The sequence below is a fragment of the Prunus avium genome, chromosome 2, assembly GCF_965620075.1.
Source record: "Prunus avium chromosome 2, drPruAviu1.hap1.1, whole genome shotgun sequence".
NCBI lineage: Eukaryota > Viridiplantae > Streptophyta > Magnoliopsida > Rosales > Rosaceae > Prunus > Prunus avium.
Genome location: NC_142285.1, coordinates 7,911,053 through 7,928,106, shown reverse-complemented (window position 1 = coordinate 7,928,106; position 17,054 = coordinate 7,911,053). Strand labels below are relative to the sequence as shown.

The 17,054-nt window shown below is 38.0% G+C and overlaps 1 protein-coding gene, 1 long non-coding RNA gene and 1 pseudogene across 4 annotated transcripts; 1 reads left to right on the top strand and 2 right to left on the bottom strand.

Moving 5' to 3' along the window:
- Positions 1-376: 376 nt before the first annotated feature.
- On the bottom strand, positions 377-1,356 carry LOC110745156 (cysteine proteinase inhibitor-like). 2 transcript variants are annotated; one of them, XM_088249154.1, is made up of 3 exons: positions 1,011-1,356; positions 744-918; positions 377-534 (listed from the first exon to the last, which is right to left on the bottom strand). In XM_088249154.1, exons 1-3 carry the CDS (start codon positions 1,245-1,247, stop codon positions 509-511), a joined length of 438 nt encoding a protein of 145 aa, XP_088105280.1. In that variant the 5' UTR covers positions 1,248-1,356; the 3' UTR covers positions 377-508. The 2 variants fall into 2 exon arrangements, with proteins under 2 accessions (XP_088105280.1, XP_021800930.2); XM_021945238.2 differs by lacking the exon at positions 377-534 and having other exon boundaries at positions 543-918; positions 1,011-1,354.
- A 1,203-nt stretch (positions 1,357-2,559) lies between these two features.
- Positions 2,560-11,478, bottom strand: LOC110767202 (putative disease resistance RPP13-like protein 1 pseudogene; annotated as a pseudogene). Its single transcript, XR_002528272.2, has 9 exons — positions 7,389-11,478; positions 6,201-6,413; positions 5,350-5,511; positions 4,581-4,711; positions 4,061-4,255; positions 3,724-3,851; positions 3,383-3,635; positions 3,242-3,292; positions 2,560-3,061 (listed from the first exon to the last, which is right to left on the bottom strand). The product of XR_002528272.2 is annotated as a putative disease resistance RPP13-like protein 1 pseudogene (transcript).
- Positions 11,479-11,717: 239 nt separating this feature from the next.
- Positions 11,718-13,443, top strand: LOC110767201 (uncharacterized). The gene is made up of 2 exons (XR_002528271.2): positions 11,718-11,970; positions 13,142-13,443. It is a non-coding gene; the product is annotated as an uncharacterized LOC110767201 (long non-coding RNA).
- The last annotated feature ends 3,611 nt before the right edge of the window (positions 13,444-17,054 follow it).

Below are 17,054 nucleotides of genomic sequence, written 5' to 3'. Positions count from 1 at the left end.
GCTTTTGTAACGCGGATGACCCTACACGGTTTCTTTGACGCTGTTAAATTTCTGTCCTTAAACGAGCATTATTGAGGAGCATCATTTATATAAGAAGAGTCACATGTCACATCATCTATATAATAAGCATTGATCGTTTTCTTCGCTGGCTGATTTATATGCACAGCCTGCCCGTTAAGGACTTCCACTTCTTCTCATTGGGCCTATTTCATGTATCTTCTTCTTCGTACCAACGGCCTACATAGATTGGCCCAATTTTAGGGTTTCCAAGCAATTGCTAGCATTATTGAGCTCATGCCACATTCCGAAACCGGCAACTACAACAGATTGACTAAAAAAAAACAAAGAGAATTGCAAACCAACTTGCATTTCGTTCTTCACAAGCCCCCCGTCAATTGGATGATCCCGTTCACATGCATCGAGTGTAGAATATTGCGAAGATCCCGTTCACATGCATCGTAATGGGGACTGTTTAAACCACAATTATCCGTTCCACACATGTGACTGACTACAAGGTTAACTCAATCTTGGGCTCTGATCATGATAAAGATAAATTTGCTAATTACAAGAGAAGTATAGAATTATATTAATAATAAATGTTGGTGGACTTTATAGAATGATAAAGATAGGACTGTATCATAAATGTTCATTTAGCCAATCATAATTCCAGTTCCTAAACTAATTTTAATAAAAATGATTCAATTTTCATTAAGGGGTAAACGACGGCGTTTCCTCGCACTCACCTGCGTGCTTGAACTCCTGCACTTCCTTAAATCCCATCCAAGGCTTCACCCAGACTTTGGCTTCGTAAAGCTTCTTCTTTCCGGCATCGATGGCCTCGATCGTCAGATGGTGCAGAGTGCCAGCAACCACTTGCTCCTTCGCCTTCACCACCCTCACAAATTCAAGCACAGCATTCTGCACAATTTTCAATTAATTTCTTAATTATCTAATTAATTGAAATTCCTGCATAATATTGAAGAAACTAAAAGGCAAAAAAGAGTAAAGACCTCCTTCTTGTTGTGATCTTGGACGGCGAAGCGAGCGAGGTCTTCGGTTTCAAGGCTGTTCTGGGAGCCATGGGATTCGTGGACTCCGCCGGGAGTGGCCATGTTTTGGAAATGGGAGGGATTTGATTCTTCTGCGAAGGATGAGAACGCGAGGAAAGGTAAGAGGACGAAGAAGATGAGTTGCATAAACAGACACAAGGAGGAGGAAGAAGAAGAAGATTCCGATTTCAATTTCATCTGCTTTTGTTTTGTGTTTGGGTCTCCGACACTTTGTAAGACAGATGGGAATTTATATCTTTCGCTGCTCGGAATCTTTTTGTATACGTGTCAAACACGTGTCCCTTTGAGTATCTATCTTTGCTTAGTCGGTAAGCTTTTGTTTTCCTTTTTCTATTTTTGTTTTCCTTTAATTCAAGCGTAGTCGGTAAGCAAACAATAATAAAAATAAAAACTCAAACCAACCAAAAAAAAACTTTCTTTTTCTTCGGAACAAAATAAAAACTTATGACATGCTTAGGGTGTGTTTGGTATCTTATCTGGATCTAATTTTATAAATTAAAAAACAAATTTTAAGTCCAAAGCCACAAAAATCTATTTGGTAGGCACATTATTAAAAATATTTAATTTTATAGTTTTATAATTTTTTTTTTGTCTCCACGCTCTCTACCTCCTACCTCTCTCGTCTCTCTCTCTTTGTCCTCCCCCGTCTCTCCCTCTCTCTCCTCCCTCTCCCGTCTCTTTCTTTCTCCTCCCACTCTCTCTCTCTGAGCATGTCTAAATTTTTTTATGGTGTTCATTGAGCATGTCTAAAAATTTTAAAAAGAAAAAAGAAGAAGAAGGTGGACTCAGTTTGGGTGGGCTAAGGGAATTTGTGTGTAAAAGGTAGGTGTGCCATAGTAGAGAGAGGAGGAAAGGGTAGAGGGAAGGGGGAATGGATTTCAAGGTGGGCAAGGTTAGTTGGAGCTGCCGGTGGCACACAAGGGATGGGGGAAGGCGATTTATTTATTTTTTTCAATTTTAATTGTTTAAAAGATATACAATTTTTGTTATAATGAATTTCCCATGTTTAAAATACCCTTAAAAATATATGGAAAATTGGATGGTGTTAAAGTCAGACGATAAATCATGAATTTTGAAAAATTAAGGTGACATTTCTCTTAAATTTTTCTTCAAGTGACAAATTGAAACTATAGTATAAGTTCAGGTGACATTTCTACAAATTGAAACTTTGGTATAATCATATAGCATTTGTCTTAAAATTGTTGAGCGTTAGCAAGCAAAACATACATTCACTCATGGAAATAAGAAAGAGAAGGTATAAAATAAAATCAGTGTCAATTTAGTTCCATGCACAACAATTTTAATTTTGAGTGCATTCTACTTTTAATATCCCAACTCCAAAGTGTCTTCTAATTTACTTAAGTGGAGGCCACTATTATGCTTGTCATGGAAACAAGGAAGAGAAGGGTCATAACAATCTATAAAAACAGAACGTGTAAATAATGGTAACATGAGCAGCTCATCCCATAGCATAGACAACCTCAAAAGATTTCATATTGAACTTCAACGACCGTTCGCTTGTCAAAATTCTTGAAATGTATGGAAACATTGAGTATATGTAACATTCGACGAATAAGCTATAATGTGTAGAGACAAAGCTTTTGTTGGAAACAACAATCGGTATCAAACTGGCTGTCCTTGAAGGATTCATAGACAAAGCTATAATCTTTCAATGCGGGACAAGAGGAAATTGAACTTCAACAATACGAGCTTTAACAGGTTTAAGTACACAATCCAAGGCTGTCTTTGAAGGATTCATAGACAAAGGCCAACAAACTGGCTGCATATGGCATTACATAGAAAGTAACTTTCAACAGCATCATCATCATCCGATAACGTTTTCTTGCAAGAAAACCAAACGAAGATGTGCCCCCCAGGGTTTAACATTAGTTTATCTTGTTTGAGATGAAGAATTCTTCATCAACACAAAGAGAGCTTTTCCATGCGGTCAGATCAGATGAAGGCCGCCCCTCCAAACACAAATGAACTATCTGCAGGACAAGATAGCTCCGATCAAAGAGCTAATAGAAAGCATATTATTATGATAACTATGAGATTGTTTTTTTTTCTATTTTTGGGTGTTGTTTGTGTGGGGGTCGTTCCGAGCAACGGTCTAGTGCTAAGAATATAAACAAAGGTGCCAACTTTCAAATATATAAAAGCAAACTTACATTTGTTTTTTGATTTCACTAAGGTCAATTGGCAAACCTCCCCACAATCACCTGCAAGATCATGTGATGATGGTCAGTAATTAGTAATCTTGTAAGCTTCATAATACAAGGAACAGAGATTGTGAGAGAGTGGAGCAATACCTTGGAGAGATCTCAGCCCTATGTTTTCTTCTACAGCTTTCATTCCTTCTCGAAATCTTAAAATTCAACTCATCAGAGCATGCATTTCTTGAGTTTGTTGGAAGATGATAAGGTCATTCTACCTTAAAAGAGCATGCAATACGCTTTAGTTTTCTTCCATTAGCAGCAGTTACCTTGAAATCTCAAAATACACAATGCATGCCAAATTGGGTCAAGTTGGGGTAGTTCCCATTGGGAATCTTACCAAGAGAGTCTAGAGATACAACAAAGAAAACAATTCTAATGAAATGGAACTGTAGTTCGGAAGTGAAAGGCACAGAAAAGGATCAACAGAATTTTACCTTCACGTGTTTTCTCATACTTTTGTTCCTCATCAGATTTTGAAAAGCCAAGTCTAATAGCTATACAATGAGGATTTCAACTCGATTGCTTTCCATTTTCATGCATATCTCAGCTCAATAAGATACTCCTAAGTTCAAGACATTAAGAATTGGATCATTAGATTCATCTTAGAAAATGAACAAACTAATTTCTCTAGTTAACCCCAACTCATGTAGCTTCTGAAAACTAATTTCCAATCAACAAGTATGTATAAATTTTCATCCATCTCAAATTAAATTCATAAATAACGTTTTCAAGTTATTACCTACAGAAAGGAATTTTATGATGAAAGATTACCTAATCATGAATGGACATGTTATGCTTGTTATGCTAGATTCAGATCTCTTCACCACATTGTCCAAATGCTGGTCTGTTGCTAGAGCTCCACCTGGAGAAGATTTCCTTCCCCTTTGTTTGCCACAATTTGTTTGTAGAAAAACAAAAATCTATATACAACAGTAAACTCTCCTCGGGCAGTGACATGAAAGAAACCTGCAAATGAGAACTGTTTATGAGAAGGCATGTTATCGCAGAGTGACTAATAACTCAGCATTTGAGACTAGACAGACATAAGTTGTGATCAGCAGGCTCTTGGATACCGATAAGGACCAGCCCCAGTGAGAAACAAAGTGACAGAATTATCAGAATTTATTAAGTTTAATACCAATAAAATCAAATTTGCAATTCAAGGCAAGATTCTTTTTTACAGAAAAAGAAAATGCTAATGAACTATAGCTGTCGTTCCATTTTGAGCAAGTAACGTTTTAGAGTCCTTCAGAAGTTAAAGGCGCAGAGAAAGAACAAAGACAAGCCTTACCTTCATTTGTTTTCTCCCACTCTGTTCCAGATCAAATTTCGAAAAGCCTGCTTCTTCTAATAGCTTTTTAATATGGACGGTTACTTGAGTGCTTTCACTTCCCATGCATACCTCAGCTCAACTAGATGCTCCTAAATCCGAAGGAGAAATTAATTCTACAGACTTTAATTAAATCTAATTATTGCAGCTTCATAAAAATAAATCTAACAAATGATAATCCAATTATTAGACAAGATAAACATGGAATAATGAAAAGGATTTTAACTCGATTGCTTTCCATTTTCATGCATATCTTAGCTCAACAAAATACTCCTAAGTTCAAGACATTAAGAATTGGATCGTTAGATTCATCTTAGAATATGAACAAACTAATTTCTCTAGTTAACCCCAACTCGTGTAGCTTCCGAAAACTAATTTCCAACCAACAAGTATGTACAGGAAAATAGATATGAGAGAGACTAGTTGATACGTTAAAAACTTAAAAGGGAAACAGTGAAGGGGACGACACTGAAAGATGCATATTCAATTATCAAATGTTATAATGAAGCATCAGATCTTCTGCAAAGGTTCAGTTGCTTGTTAGAAATAATCAATGGCATGGAAATTAGGTAGATTTATGTGAACCCAATTGTGCTTTGTTTTGAACTTGAATTATAAACATCTAGTTGTGTAATACTTTCTTAAGCTACCTGAAAAGTTTGAATTGGAAATGGCATCGTATCAAATAGGAACACGAACAGGAACTTTGTCTCTAGTAACGAGAACAGACCTGGGCATCCATCATATATTTCTAATTCTTCAAGAGATAAGTAGTCCATGTTACGAGTAGTAGTGGCCCTTTCATCATGTAGAACCCCACACTTGTCTAAAGTCAGCTCCTTGGGATGAGGAAAATCTGGACACCGGCCTTCTGGTCTTCATTCCTCCCACTCTGGCAAATGAGTAAATCAGATGAGAAGGCATGGATGTTATCTATTACAATAACGGGGAAGCAAAATAAATCAGGGAGAGTGCAGACCAATTGTTTGTTTATTGCCCAGTATCTCAAATTTGTGGTATGTATTATTCAGGAAGGCTGGAGTGAGTTAGCTAACATCAGAAGGGGAGGAAAAGGAGGGTTTTCGACAATTATAAGGGGTTGGGGACGGAAGAGCTTCCGAATAGGGTGAGGTTCCTATCTTCACCTTGAGCATTGGTTTGATCATAATTCAGGGATGGAAGGCAGCTCAAGGATAATTTCTTTGTTAAAGCTCTTATAGTTGTATTTCTCTTAAGATCAGCTCTGTTCCTGTTCTGTGGTGGACGAGTACTTGTTCACTTCTGTGGTATTTTACTATCTTTTTTCAATAAAAAATGTTTCTTCTAAATAAACAAGTCATTAATGAAGTGGGCAGCATTAATATTCATTGCATAAGGAATACTTCTGTGATTCCAAACCGGAGGAAAATCATAGTATTGTTCAAGACCAAGCATGGAGTTTCCTCAACGTCATCTGTCCTAGAACTTGAGCTCTCACAGGTTAATCATACATATGTACACATTTTCATCCAAGCATGGAAACTCATAAATGATGTTTTCAAGTTATTACGTAGGGAAAGGAATTTTACGATGAAAGATTACCTAATCATGAATGGACAGTAATGCTTGTTATGTTAGATTGAGATCCGTTTACCACATTGTCCAAATGCTGGTCTCTTGCAAGAGCTCCACCTTGACAACATTTCCTTCCCCTTCTTTGCCGCAATTTGTTTGTAGAAAAACAAAAATCCATATACAATGGTAAACTCTCCTCGGGCCTGGTTGCCTATATAAGTTGCTTTGACCTCCAAACATCTGCAAGTACACATCCAACATTTCAAGTCTCATCAAATGGAACTTTGTAGCTGAAGGAATGATTTGTTGGACAGAAAAAAAAAAATTCATTTGCAGATAAGATATTATATGCATATCTACACAATCATATAGATAAAGCTACTAGGTAATGAAGCAGCAGCTAGACCAGGGAGATGGGTACATGGCAGTATGTAAGATAATACAATAACCGCTGGTAAGAGATTGTTTTTGTTACTACTGATTTTTATATTTAGAAGGTACAACAAATAGAAGAACAATCTTACAAACGTCAAAAGCACGTCTTAGAGGTTGTGCACTTGAGATGACAAAAATAATGCATATATTCTTCAAATATTCGATTGTCGGAAAAATAAAAATAAAATTCGCACCATGAAATACATGAACTATTCAGAAATTGATTCTCTGAGATTTTTTTGCCATTGTACCTATGTTAAAAGTAGGCTTCTTCAGTTCAAAATAAGCATTAAGTATCGATCAAAACTTTTTCTTTTTGATAAAACAGGGGACAAGTTAACACAACCTCAAAACAGAGACTAAACATCCTAACAATACATGAACGAAATTTAAACAGAGTGTGCCTATGGTCATAACTCAAAAATGAATATGAATTAAATAATAATAAAAAAGTGCTGAACAACAGAGAGCGAGCATGATCTGGGAAGAAGCATTTGATGCAACTGTAAAGGTTAATTGGATGCAAAATTGTGGACATAAAAATAGTTTAAAATGTGTATTTTGGTTCAGAGATTGTGGTCACCCACCGTTAGTTATTAATCCAATGATTCAAAAAAGTTTCTTAAAAGGAGTGCAAGAGTGAGTGAACCGTTGAATGTGACCACAAATCTCTTGAACCCCTGTAGTCCAAGAGATCAAGACTATTATTTGGATAGTGAATTTCAGTTTTTGTATTGAATTAGAAGAAAAGCAGTTAAAGCGGTTATTTGAAGTACATACCTGACTAGAGTTTGTTTGTCTCTATGTGAGAAAGAGAGAGGTCATATCATCATATGATGACTTCATCATTTATCTTGATGCATGGAATGTGAGATATGTTGGCCCAATGATCTTGTCTCGTCTTATTCTGATACCTTTTCTCCAGGCCGGAACATTTGTAGATGCTCAGATAAGAAAGAGATGGCGGCAGATCCTCTTCTGGCAGGAATTGGAAATTGTCACAATAACTAATTTCTAGCCTTTGAAGAGAAGTGAGGTGTTGAAGTGCCTCTCCTGGCAGGAATTGGGGATTGTCACACCGACTAATTACTAGCCTTTGAAGAGAAGTGAGGTGTTGAAGTGCCTCTCCTGGCAGGAATTCCAGACTCTTACAACAATTAATAGATAGAATTCGAAGAAAAGTAAGGTGTGCAAGTCCCTTTCCATCCAAAGATTTCAGAGTTGATAATGAAGAGAACCTGAGAAAGCGAAGAGTGGTAGGGAGCAGCTGTTGCTTGAGCAACGTCTCCAAGATTTCATCACTTCCCCTGCCACCAATTGTAAATTGTTCAAGGGAGACAAGTGCTTGCAAACCCCAGTTACAGTAGTCTCCCACTGATGAAGATGAAGCCCTCAGTCTCTCACAATTCTCAATGCTCAAATCTCGGAGGTTGGGAGGCAAACCCCCATCTTCTGCAATTGACTCCATATTTTGAAGATTCCTTATCCACAATGCTTCAAGGGCTGTGAGGGTGTGAATGCGTTCAGGTAATGACTTTAACTTATCGCATCTGCTGAGGTCCAATTGAGTCAGGTTGGGAGTGGGCAATCCTCCCTGCGAAAAACACACCAAATTTGGACACCCGAAGATATCCAATTGATTGAGATGACTTAGATTCTCAACCGCTCCTTCTTCTTCAATCAAGCAAAGCGATTCCAGATTCTCACAATTGCCAATATCAAGTGTCGTCAATTTGGGAAAAATGCCCAAGGGGAAGGACCTCATTGAATCACAGCTATTCACTAGACTCAAAGAGAGAAGCGATGTTAATTGGGCCAACATCTCATGAGGTAGGAATTCTAATCTCCTACAACTGTATATCCTAAGTGAAGTCAACGAAGTGGGTAGGCCATCTTCAGGGAACGACGACAGGGTTGGACAATTCCAGAGAGTCAAACTTTGAAGATGATTGATGTTGGGCAAGCATTGTATGTCATTAAAATTTATAATCCTAAGTCGGGACAGGAGTTTTGTCTCTAGTAATGATAACAGACCTGTTTGGCATCCATCTTCTATTTTCAATTCTTGAAGAGAATTGTAGTTGAGATTGGTACTAGTACTAGTAGCAGCAGTGGCCCTTTGATCATGTAAAACTCCACACCCTTCCACGCTAAGCTTCTTCAAGCAAGGCAGATCACAAGGCAAGCTTCCTCTCAGCTTCGGACACATTTCTAGAATTAGCTCCTGGAGATGAGGAAAGTCTGGACCTCCACTCTGCCATCTCCGTAAACTCCAGCCTCTCCAACGATTGAAATGGCTGACCATACAACTCAGGACCTAACGTCCTAAGAAATTTCATCTTACATATGACGAGCTCCTTAAGAGCAGGTAGCTGTCCAAGCGGTGGCAACTCGAAGCAATAATGACAGTCTTTGAGGTGCATAACTTTTATTTTATTGAAGGCAGAGTCTCCCAACCAGTTTGGGAAGCTGGTCCCACCATAAAGTTTGACTGTCAATTTCTCCAAATTCATGCAAGGTTGGAGCTTGTCAAGTACATCTCTCACCTTTTCGGAATGATCGGCATCTTCGGAGCTCCATGCCAACTCTAACTCCTTGAGATCTTTCTTGTTTTTCAAATTAGCTCGCCAGGCATCCCTACCATCAACTACATTATTAAGCTTCAAAATAGAAAGTTTTCCTTCAAGATGAGACAACTCCCTCAATTCTCCAATAGTCGACCCGTTAGATTTCCCCACAAAAAAAGTAGTCAATGTTCTCAAACTTTTTAGTGTACCCATTTGCACCGGCATCTCTTCAATTCGTGTTCCACTACAATCAAGATGCCTCAAGTTAATCAATTTCCTCATGTCTGTAGGCAATTCAATTAGAGAGGAACAATATGATAATAGTAATGTCTGTAGATTGTAGAGAGTGCAAACTGTGGAAGGTAACCTTTTGATTCCAGTATTAGAGAGATTCAAGTAGCGCAAATGAATGAGGTTACCAATAGAATTGGGTAACTCAACAATATTATTATATTTTGACAACTTTAACACCCGTAAACATAATAGAGATGGCACTAACTCATGTAAAACCCTTTTACTTACATAACGCGGAGACATGTGTGATCTTAGAGGTAGGAAGGTTCGCAAATTCTTAACCTCATATAATGGCTCAAATTTCGCAGCACAATCAAAGTGCCCTCTAGCATACGACAAATGTCGAACTCTTTTCAAAACTTCATGTGATTCGCCCCCTTCCCATCTCAAACAGGATTCCCTAAACACAGACATAGCTAAGTCATTGATGAGATCATGCATTGTGAACTGTGATTTCACATATCTTGATCTTTGAAAAAATGACCGTGATAATAAGTCATCAAAGTATTTCTTAGTGAGCTCTTCCATTCTTTTTTCACTCTCAGCTTGTGGAATTAAACTTTCTGCCACCCAAAGTAGAACTACATCTTCCTTTTGGAATTCATAGCCTTTTGGGAAAATTGAGCAATAAGCAAAGCATCGTTTTAAATAAGTTGGGAGATAATGGTAACTCAATCTTAAAGCCGGAATTGTGTTGCATTTCTCATGGGGTAGCTCCCAAATATTGCTATTTAATATGTTATTCCATTCCTCATAATCTGTGTTGAAACGTAAGAGGCCTCCAAGTGTCTCTGCAGCTAATGGTAAACCGTTGCACTTAGAAGCAATTTTCTTACCAACTTCTTCCAGCTCTAGATGTGCACTTGAGTTTCCATTTTCAAAGGCATGTTTTGAAAGTAACAACCAGCAATCCTCATCAGACAACTGTTTCAAATAGTGAATTGGAACGGTGCGCACGAGAGATGCAACACTTTTGTTCCGTGTTGTCACAATAACCCTACTTCCCCTTGCTCCGGATGCAAAAGGACGTTGTAGGAGACTCAAATCACCATAGTTCTCATTCCAAAGGTCATCCAACACAAATAAACTTGCCCTTTATTTGTTGTCCTAGCTCAACTTGAAGAAAACTCAGGTCTTTATTATCATAAGTTTTTGAACTGACTGACTCAAGTAGAGTTTTAGTTACCCTAGTAACATCGAAATCTTCCGAAACATAAGCCCAAGTTCTAAGATTAAAATGCTCTTTCACTTTGTCATCATTATAAAGGAGCTGAGCAAGGGTTGTCTTGCCAACCCCGCCCATTCCCACTATGGTGATGACAGATACATCCTTGTCGCTTGCATCATCAGATAACAACAGTTTCATCAGCTTTTCTTTATCTCCATCCCTACCGTACACACAAGATTCATCCACCAAGGAAGTTGTTGGAGTTCTTTGTGAAATCTTCCCCCCAACAACACCTTCTCTCAGCCCAAGGAAATCCTTTTGCTTTGCAAGGTGCTCTAACCTTTCAAGCAACTCTTGAATCCTACCATTCATGCCTTGATAATTATGATTAAGATAAGTAGGGAGGAAGTTCCACACCTTATTTGTGACGGTTTGAAATTCAGCTTCCACCTTGCATCGCAAAACTTCAGCATTGATCTCATCCAGAAGGTCATCCGCATCAAAGACAGCATCTTGAAGCTTATCAAGCCACTCTTTCACGTAGCTGTTCAGGAATTGCTTCTCCTCCGCGTCATTAAGCACCGCTTTAAGGCTCAACAACGTTATCTCCAGTTTCTTCACAAGCGACTCGTCCAGTTTCTTTCTCCGGAACAAGTCCACGAACTCGCTGGAACCAATCTTGTCAAACAGCACCTGCACGGAGGCAGAGAGAATAGCCTCTCCAACCAAAGCCATGTTTCGATTCTTTGCAAAGGATTTGGACTTGAGTTCAGATTTGAGCAAGTTTTGCAGCAAAGGATTTGGCTGTTGAGAAGTTGAGATTTATGTTGCTCTCAGTATCATTGACTTGGGAGTCTTCGAGTGAGAATATTAATGCAAAAAGACAAGTGCTTTTGTAACGTGGGGACCCACACGGTTAAACTCGTGTTAGATGGCGTTTGGCAGCGCTTAATTTTTTTAAAAAGCAACTTTAATAAAAATTTGGCATGAGTTGGCTGTTTGGTAAACCCCAAAAAACACGCTTATTTTAAAAACACCCATCATAAAAAGCGAAAACTCAAAGTCGCCAATAGCAAGCTTTCAAAATCTGCTTAAAAAAACAGCCAGTTATTTGATTAATGAAACTTTCATTATTCCTATAATGCCCCTAAATATTTTACAAAATGACAACGTTTGACCCTCTCACATAATAGATCTCGCGACCTTCACTCTCTCTCAGACCTTCACTCTCACAGACTGCTCTTCTCACTTTTCTTCTTCTTCCTCCTCCTGCATCTCAATTCCAGTCGCAATCAAGGACAATCCATTGCTAACAACAATCAGCTACTCATCAGTGAGTTCATCTTTTCATTACATTTATGATTTTTGGGTTTATATATGTTATGAAATTAGGTTTTTTTTTTGGTTTCTATGAGATTGGGGGCTTTGTGTTCTTGGGGTTATAGGGGGAAGACACGGGAAAGAGACAGAGAGACAGCGAGACAGAGAGAGAGTTTTGCTCCTAGTTTTGTACTGGGTTTGTCTCTCCTTGCTTTTTGGCAAGGTTTTTTTTTCTCCCTAGCTTGGTCTAGGGTTTTCAATTGGTTCTCTCTGTTTCTCTTTCTCTGAAACATGTATGTCCTAGATGCTTTTTTTCTGTAGATTACCCAACCATCATTGTTCATAGATTTACTCATTGTACAGTTTGGTACAATTCCAAAATCTCATGCATAAAACCCGGTAGGCCAATCTGGTTATATATAAATTTTTCAGCAGCTCTGTCAATTGCTTTTTGATTTTTTTTTTGGCACTCCCTTCGACAGTATTTGATTTATATATGCTTCTCTGATTAGACCTCCATAACATACTGATTTAATTTTTGTTGATGTGCATTATCAAGTTGGATACCAATACAAATTTTGGAGCTGTCTGATTTTGGTTTTGTAGTTCTTTTTTCTTTGCCTAAAACCAATTCAGTAACCTTTTAATTTCAGTAATTTCATGAGCATTCCTTTTCATCCACTAGTGTATATGATACAAAGCCTACTCTCAATCAGTTCCCTCCAAGGAATAAATCTTAAGTTGGAATTCTCCTTCTCCCAAATGTCCTGATTGATTAAGAAAGAAAATTTTGACGTTGCCTGATTTTGTTCATTTTATTGGCTACAAATCAAAGAAGCCATCTTTGCTTTCATGCTCTATGGTGTTGTGTTGGAGAACTGGTCTTTCTGACTGAAGAAAAAACAGTTTATGTTGCATCCAGTTTCCTTCTTATGCTGGAGCTATCATCCAGTTTATGTTGCATCCAGTTTATGTAACTATCATCCCACTATCCTCCTTAGAACCCAATACATGTTTTGGAATCTAAATTGTCGTCTACTGCCAACTTAAATAAAATGTGGTTCACATAAAGAGGACAAAGGGTTTTGGACGACTGATATGACTCACTACATCATCATTCTTGTTTCTTTGCTTTTCTTGAATTTTGCTTCTCTATCATTCACATTTCATTGTCTGTGAAAAAGTCTTAGCAGGTTGTGGTAGATATTTTGATGCTTCAAATGATATCTTAGGTGAAGAGATAGGTGAGGATGTTGATGTACAACAAGAACTTCATAGTCTTCATGACAATGGAACACAAGAGATGGAAGCATTGAGAAATAGCATCGCTACAAGTTTAATGAATGCATCTAATTAGCTTCTTTTATATTGTAGTGATCTATTTGGGCATGTTAAAATTGAATTTTTTTTGTATATTTGTTATGTTAACCCTCTCTGAAGCCCTCAAAACACATTGTTATTATTAATATAACAATATTTAGAACTACTTTTGTTACAATACTAATTTATAATTTTATGGTAATATATGTGTGCTAATTGTAGATTACATTTTTTGATTAAAAAAAAAGTGTAAATAAAAAAAAAAAAAAAAAATTATGTAGTTAAGTTTGTTTTCTTTTTTTTAAAATACAAAAAGAATGAAGAAAAAAACAAATTGTTTCATCACCATGACCTTTTCGGTCATTATACATACTAAAAGCACTTCTGATATAAATTTACCAAACACTTTGATTACTCACAGTAGTTTTTCAAATCTAGTTTACCGAACGCCTAGTTGCTTTTTTTCACAGCTGATTATTTTCGCAACACAGCAGAAGCAGTTTTTTTTAAAAGAACAGCAATGCCAAATTAGCCCTTAAAGTTGTTGTCTATTATTGTGTTAGAAGACTTTTGGTAAATAAAGCTTTTATTTTTGAGTGGTCATAGTTTCAAGTTCTTCCTCACTATTTTTTCAGTGTCGGCGGACTTATTGTGTTAGAAGATTTTATATTGGTAAATAAAGCTTTTTTATTTTTATATGGTCATGGTTTCAAGTTCTTCCTTTTATTTATATATTTTTTTTGTGTCGGTGGGCTTTTATCAAAAGTGATTGTAGCAGGCTGGGTATTGTGATGGGGAACTCATAAACTGACATATGGTTGAAATATCAGGAATTTGTAAATTGGTATAAAATTGCATTCTCACTGACATATAGTTGAAATATCAGGAATTTTAGTCCTAGAGATTCCTTGTAATAAAATACTTCTATATTTAATATTATTTTAAGCATTTATTTAATACCAAATATTTTTTATTATTACTTTTGTGTCTATATTTTATTCAAAAATTGAATTAAAAAATATTAAAATCATTTATAACTCCTTCAAGTTCACAGATGTAATGAGTTTGTTGAATTGTAAGGATAAATTGAGCTTTGGGGATTAAGGAGCATATACACTAGCATGATGTTTGAAATAGGGTAGGGGCTAAGAAGATTTGAAATAAAGCAAGTGCTAGAAATTCTTTGCATGTAGAGTAGGAGCTGGAAGAATGTAAGAAAATATGCTTCTGGCACCTCTGTTTTTTTTTTGTTTTGTTTTTTTTTCACGAGTACCTCTCCAGCATCTGTATCTTTTTTTTAAGACTTGATTTAGAGGTTCCAAAGCATGAGAAGAACAAGCTAGTCGTTGAGGTCACCTCAAGTGTTCTTTTAGAGGTGCAATGAGGTTGTTTAATTGTTGTAAGGATGGATTGAAATCGGGTAGAGGCTAAGAAGGTTTGAAAATAAGGCAAGTGGTGGAAACAGTGATGAATGAATGTATATAGCTTGGACTTGGTTGAAGATGTGAATAATGTTGAATCACAGCTCTCGGAACCGAGGCATAGCTTGGTTTAGCATGAGAAACTTTGAAGTGCTTGTGCTTGACCTTTTTTTTTTCAATTGGCAGGAAGCCCCCAAGTCATTTGGAACTAAATTTTGACTCATCTTTTTTTTTTTTTTACAGATTTGCTTGGCACGAAGCCCCCAAGTATTTTGGAGTTTGCATGTGTAGTTTGCTTCAATGGCATGAATGATGGATTTGCCTAAGCCCCTAGTCCTTGTACAAGATCTGTTTTGCTTGAGACTGGAGATCTATGACACAAGAAAAAAGGCACATGTCAATCACCCATGTTATGCTTGTTCTGCAAAGTAGATAGCCAACAAAAGGAAAAAAAGAAAAAGAAAGAGGGAATGTTCTTATCTCTTTATTCTCTCTGGTTTTTTTGCTTCTAGCCTTCTTCTTTAGAGGCGTTGGTGAACATAACGGCCTGATCCCCAGCAGAGTCGCCAATTTATGTAGGGGTCTTTTTCGTTCCAATAGCTTGACGAATGGGTCTGGGCTGCTGTAAAGAGCAAATGGCTGGAATCGCCCCTTGTGTCTGAGTTCGAGAATCAAACCCCAAGTGTGCTTCGAAAGGGTAGCTGAGCCTTAGGAAACACCTTGGTCTTCTTCACCAACGAGACTAATAGTTGCTTGCATGTAAATATTGTGGCTTGGCATGAGAGGCTTGTGGCATGGGAGTTGAGCATTCGTGAGTTTAGCATGAGAGAGAGAAAGAGCTATGATTTCCTATGAGAAACAGAGTTTTTAAGGCAAGGGAAGAGAGGATTTGACGAGGGTTTGGCTGAAAAGAGGGAGAAGGAGACAATGAGAGGGCAATTGGTGGCTTAAGTGATTTTCCGGCAGCTTGACGAAAGCTCTGTCAAGCACTGGAACAGTTCTGCCAGGAGGGAAAATGGGGAAGAAGGATGAATAGTGCACGAAATTGCTAGGTTTTGAAGATGAGAGGGAAGCTTGCTCTCTGGATGTGTGTTATGAGAGAGAGAGAGAGAGAGAGAGAGAGAGAGAGAGAGAGAGAGAGAGAGAGAGAGAGAGAGAGAGAGAGAGAGAGAGAGAGAGAGGAAGAAGATGGAAGAACAAAGCATGAAATTGAAGGATTCCAAAGGGGATGCTTGCCTTCGATTGATTCTCATGGTTGCTGGGAGGCTTGCAGCAACCAAGCTGAGTTGTTTTGCTGGGTAGAAAGTGCCTCCTTTTATAGGCGCTGGAAACCCTTAATTTTGTCAAGCTTCCCTCCCCTTTCTCTTCACTTTCTTCCATTTAATCTTGTTTGGTGAAACTTCCTTAGCCTGAAACCATAGACACGCAGCTTTTTGGGGTTCCAAGGTCCTCAAGCAGCAGGACTTCTCCATGTGGGTGAGGAGCCACCCACTTTTCCTTCTTGTTCTCTCACCAAAGCTTGAAGAGGAAAGAATGGGTAAGGGTGTTGGTCAAAAAGTGATTTACTTTCATCAGTACATGGGTTTGCTTGGTTTTGATGGTTTGGCTTTGATCTGGTTTTAACAAATATGTTGGATATTTTCCACGATGCTGGGCTGGGCTATTGGTATTTTATTTCCAGCGGCCTGTGAGTTTGCTCAAGCTGCTGGAAAACAACCTATTTGATCAAGGTGTTGGATATTTTGCCTGATGTGGGACTTTTCCAAGTGTTTGCAGGCCATTGGATATTTTCCTAAGCTATTGGGTTTTCTCTCTCATGCTTACCCATATGTTTGGGCTCAAGGAATGGGCTTGAGTTTTGGTGCTCCCAAGTAGCCCAAAACTTCCACTCCTTGGACCATCAATGGGCCTCGTGAATACTCGTAACCATCCATACCACAACCCGCTCAGCAAGCCCCAGGCATTCGCGTGGCTTGGGCCCACTTAAGCTTGTAGCGTGGCATGTTGCTTATTTGCTTGGTGTGGCATGTGTGCAAACGCATATGACGAACTTTCGCCTGCCCAAATCGGGTTTCTTCTAGATAAGGTATAGCATTGGGCTGAGATTATATTTGGGCCTAGCCTTGGATTTTTTGGGCCTCAACAAGGAGACTATGAGAAAAACATCCAAATCTGGAATGAAACTTAAGGAGATTTTTATTTAATCAATCGTTTACTAATTAACCAATATAATGGGATATACTTGGTACATGTTGTTGACAGATACTGGTACTCCTTAGTACTGAATGAAATTTGACTAAACATGTAGCAATGATTTATAGTTTCATGCAGACTCACACGAGCAAGTTCGGATCAC

Coding starts and splice junctions, on each gene's coding strand:
- LOC110745156 (XM_021945238.2), bottom strand. CDS start 1,247: ATGAAATTGAAATCGGAATCTTCTTCTTCTTCCTCCTCCTTGTGTCTG. Junction 919..1,010: donor AAGATCACAACAAGAAGGAG/GTCTTTACTCTT, acceptor AAAATTGTGCAG/AATGCTGTGCTTGAATTTGT.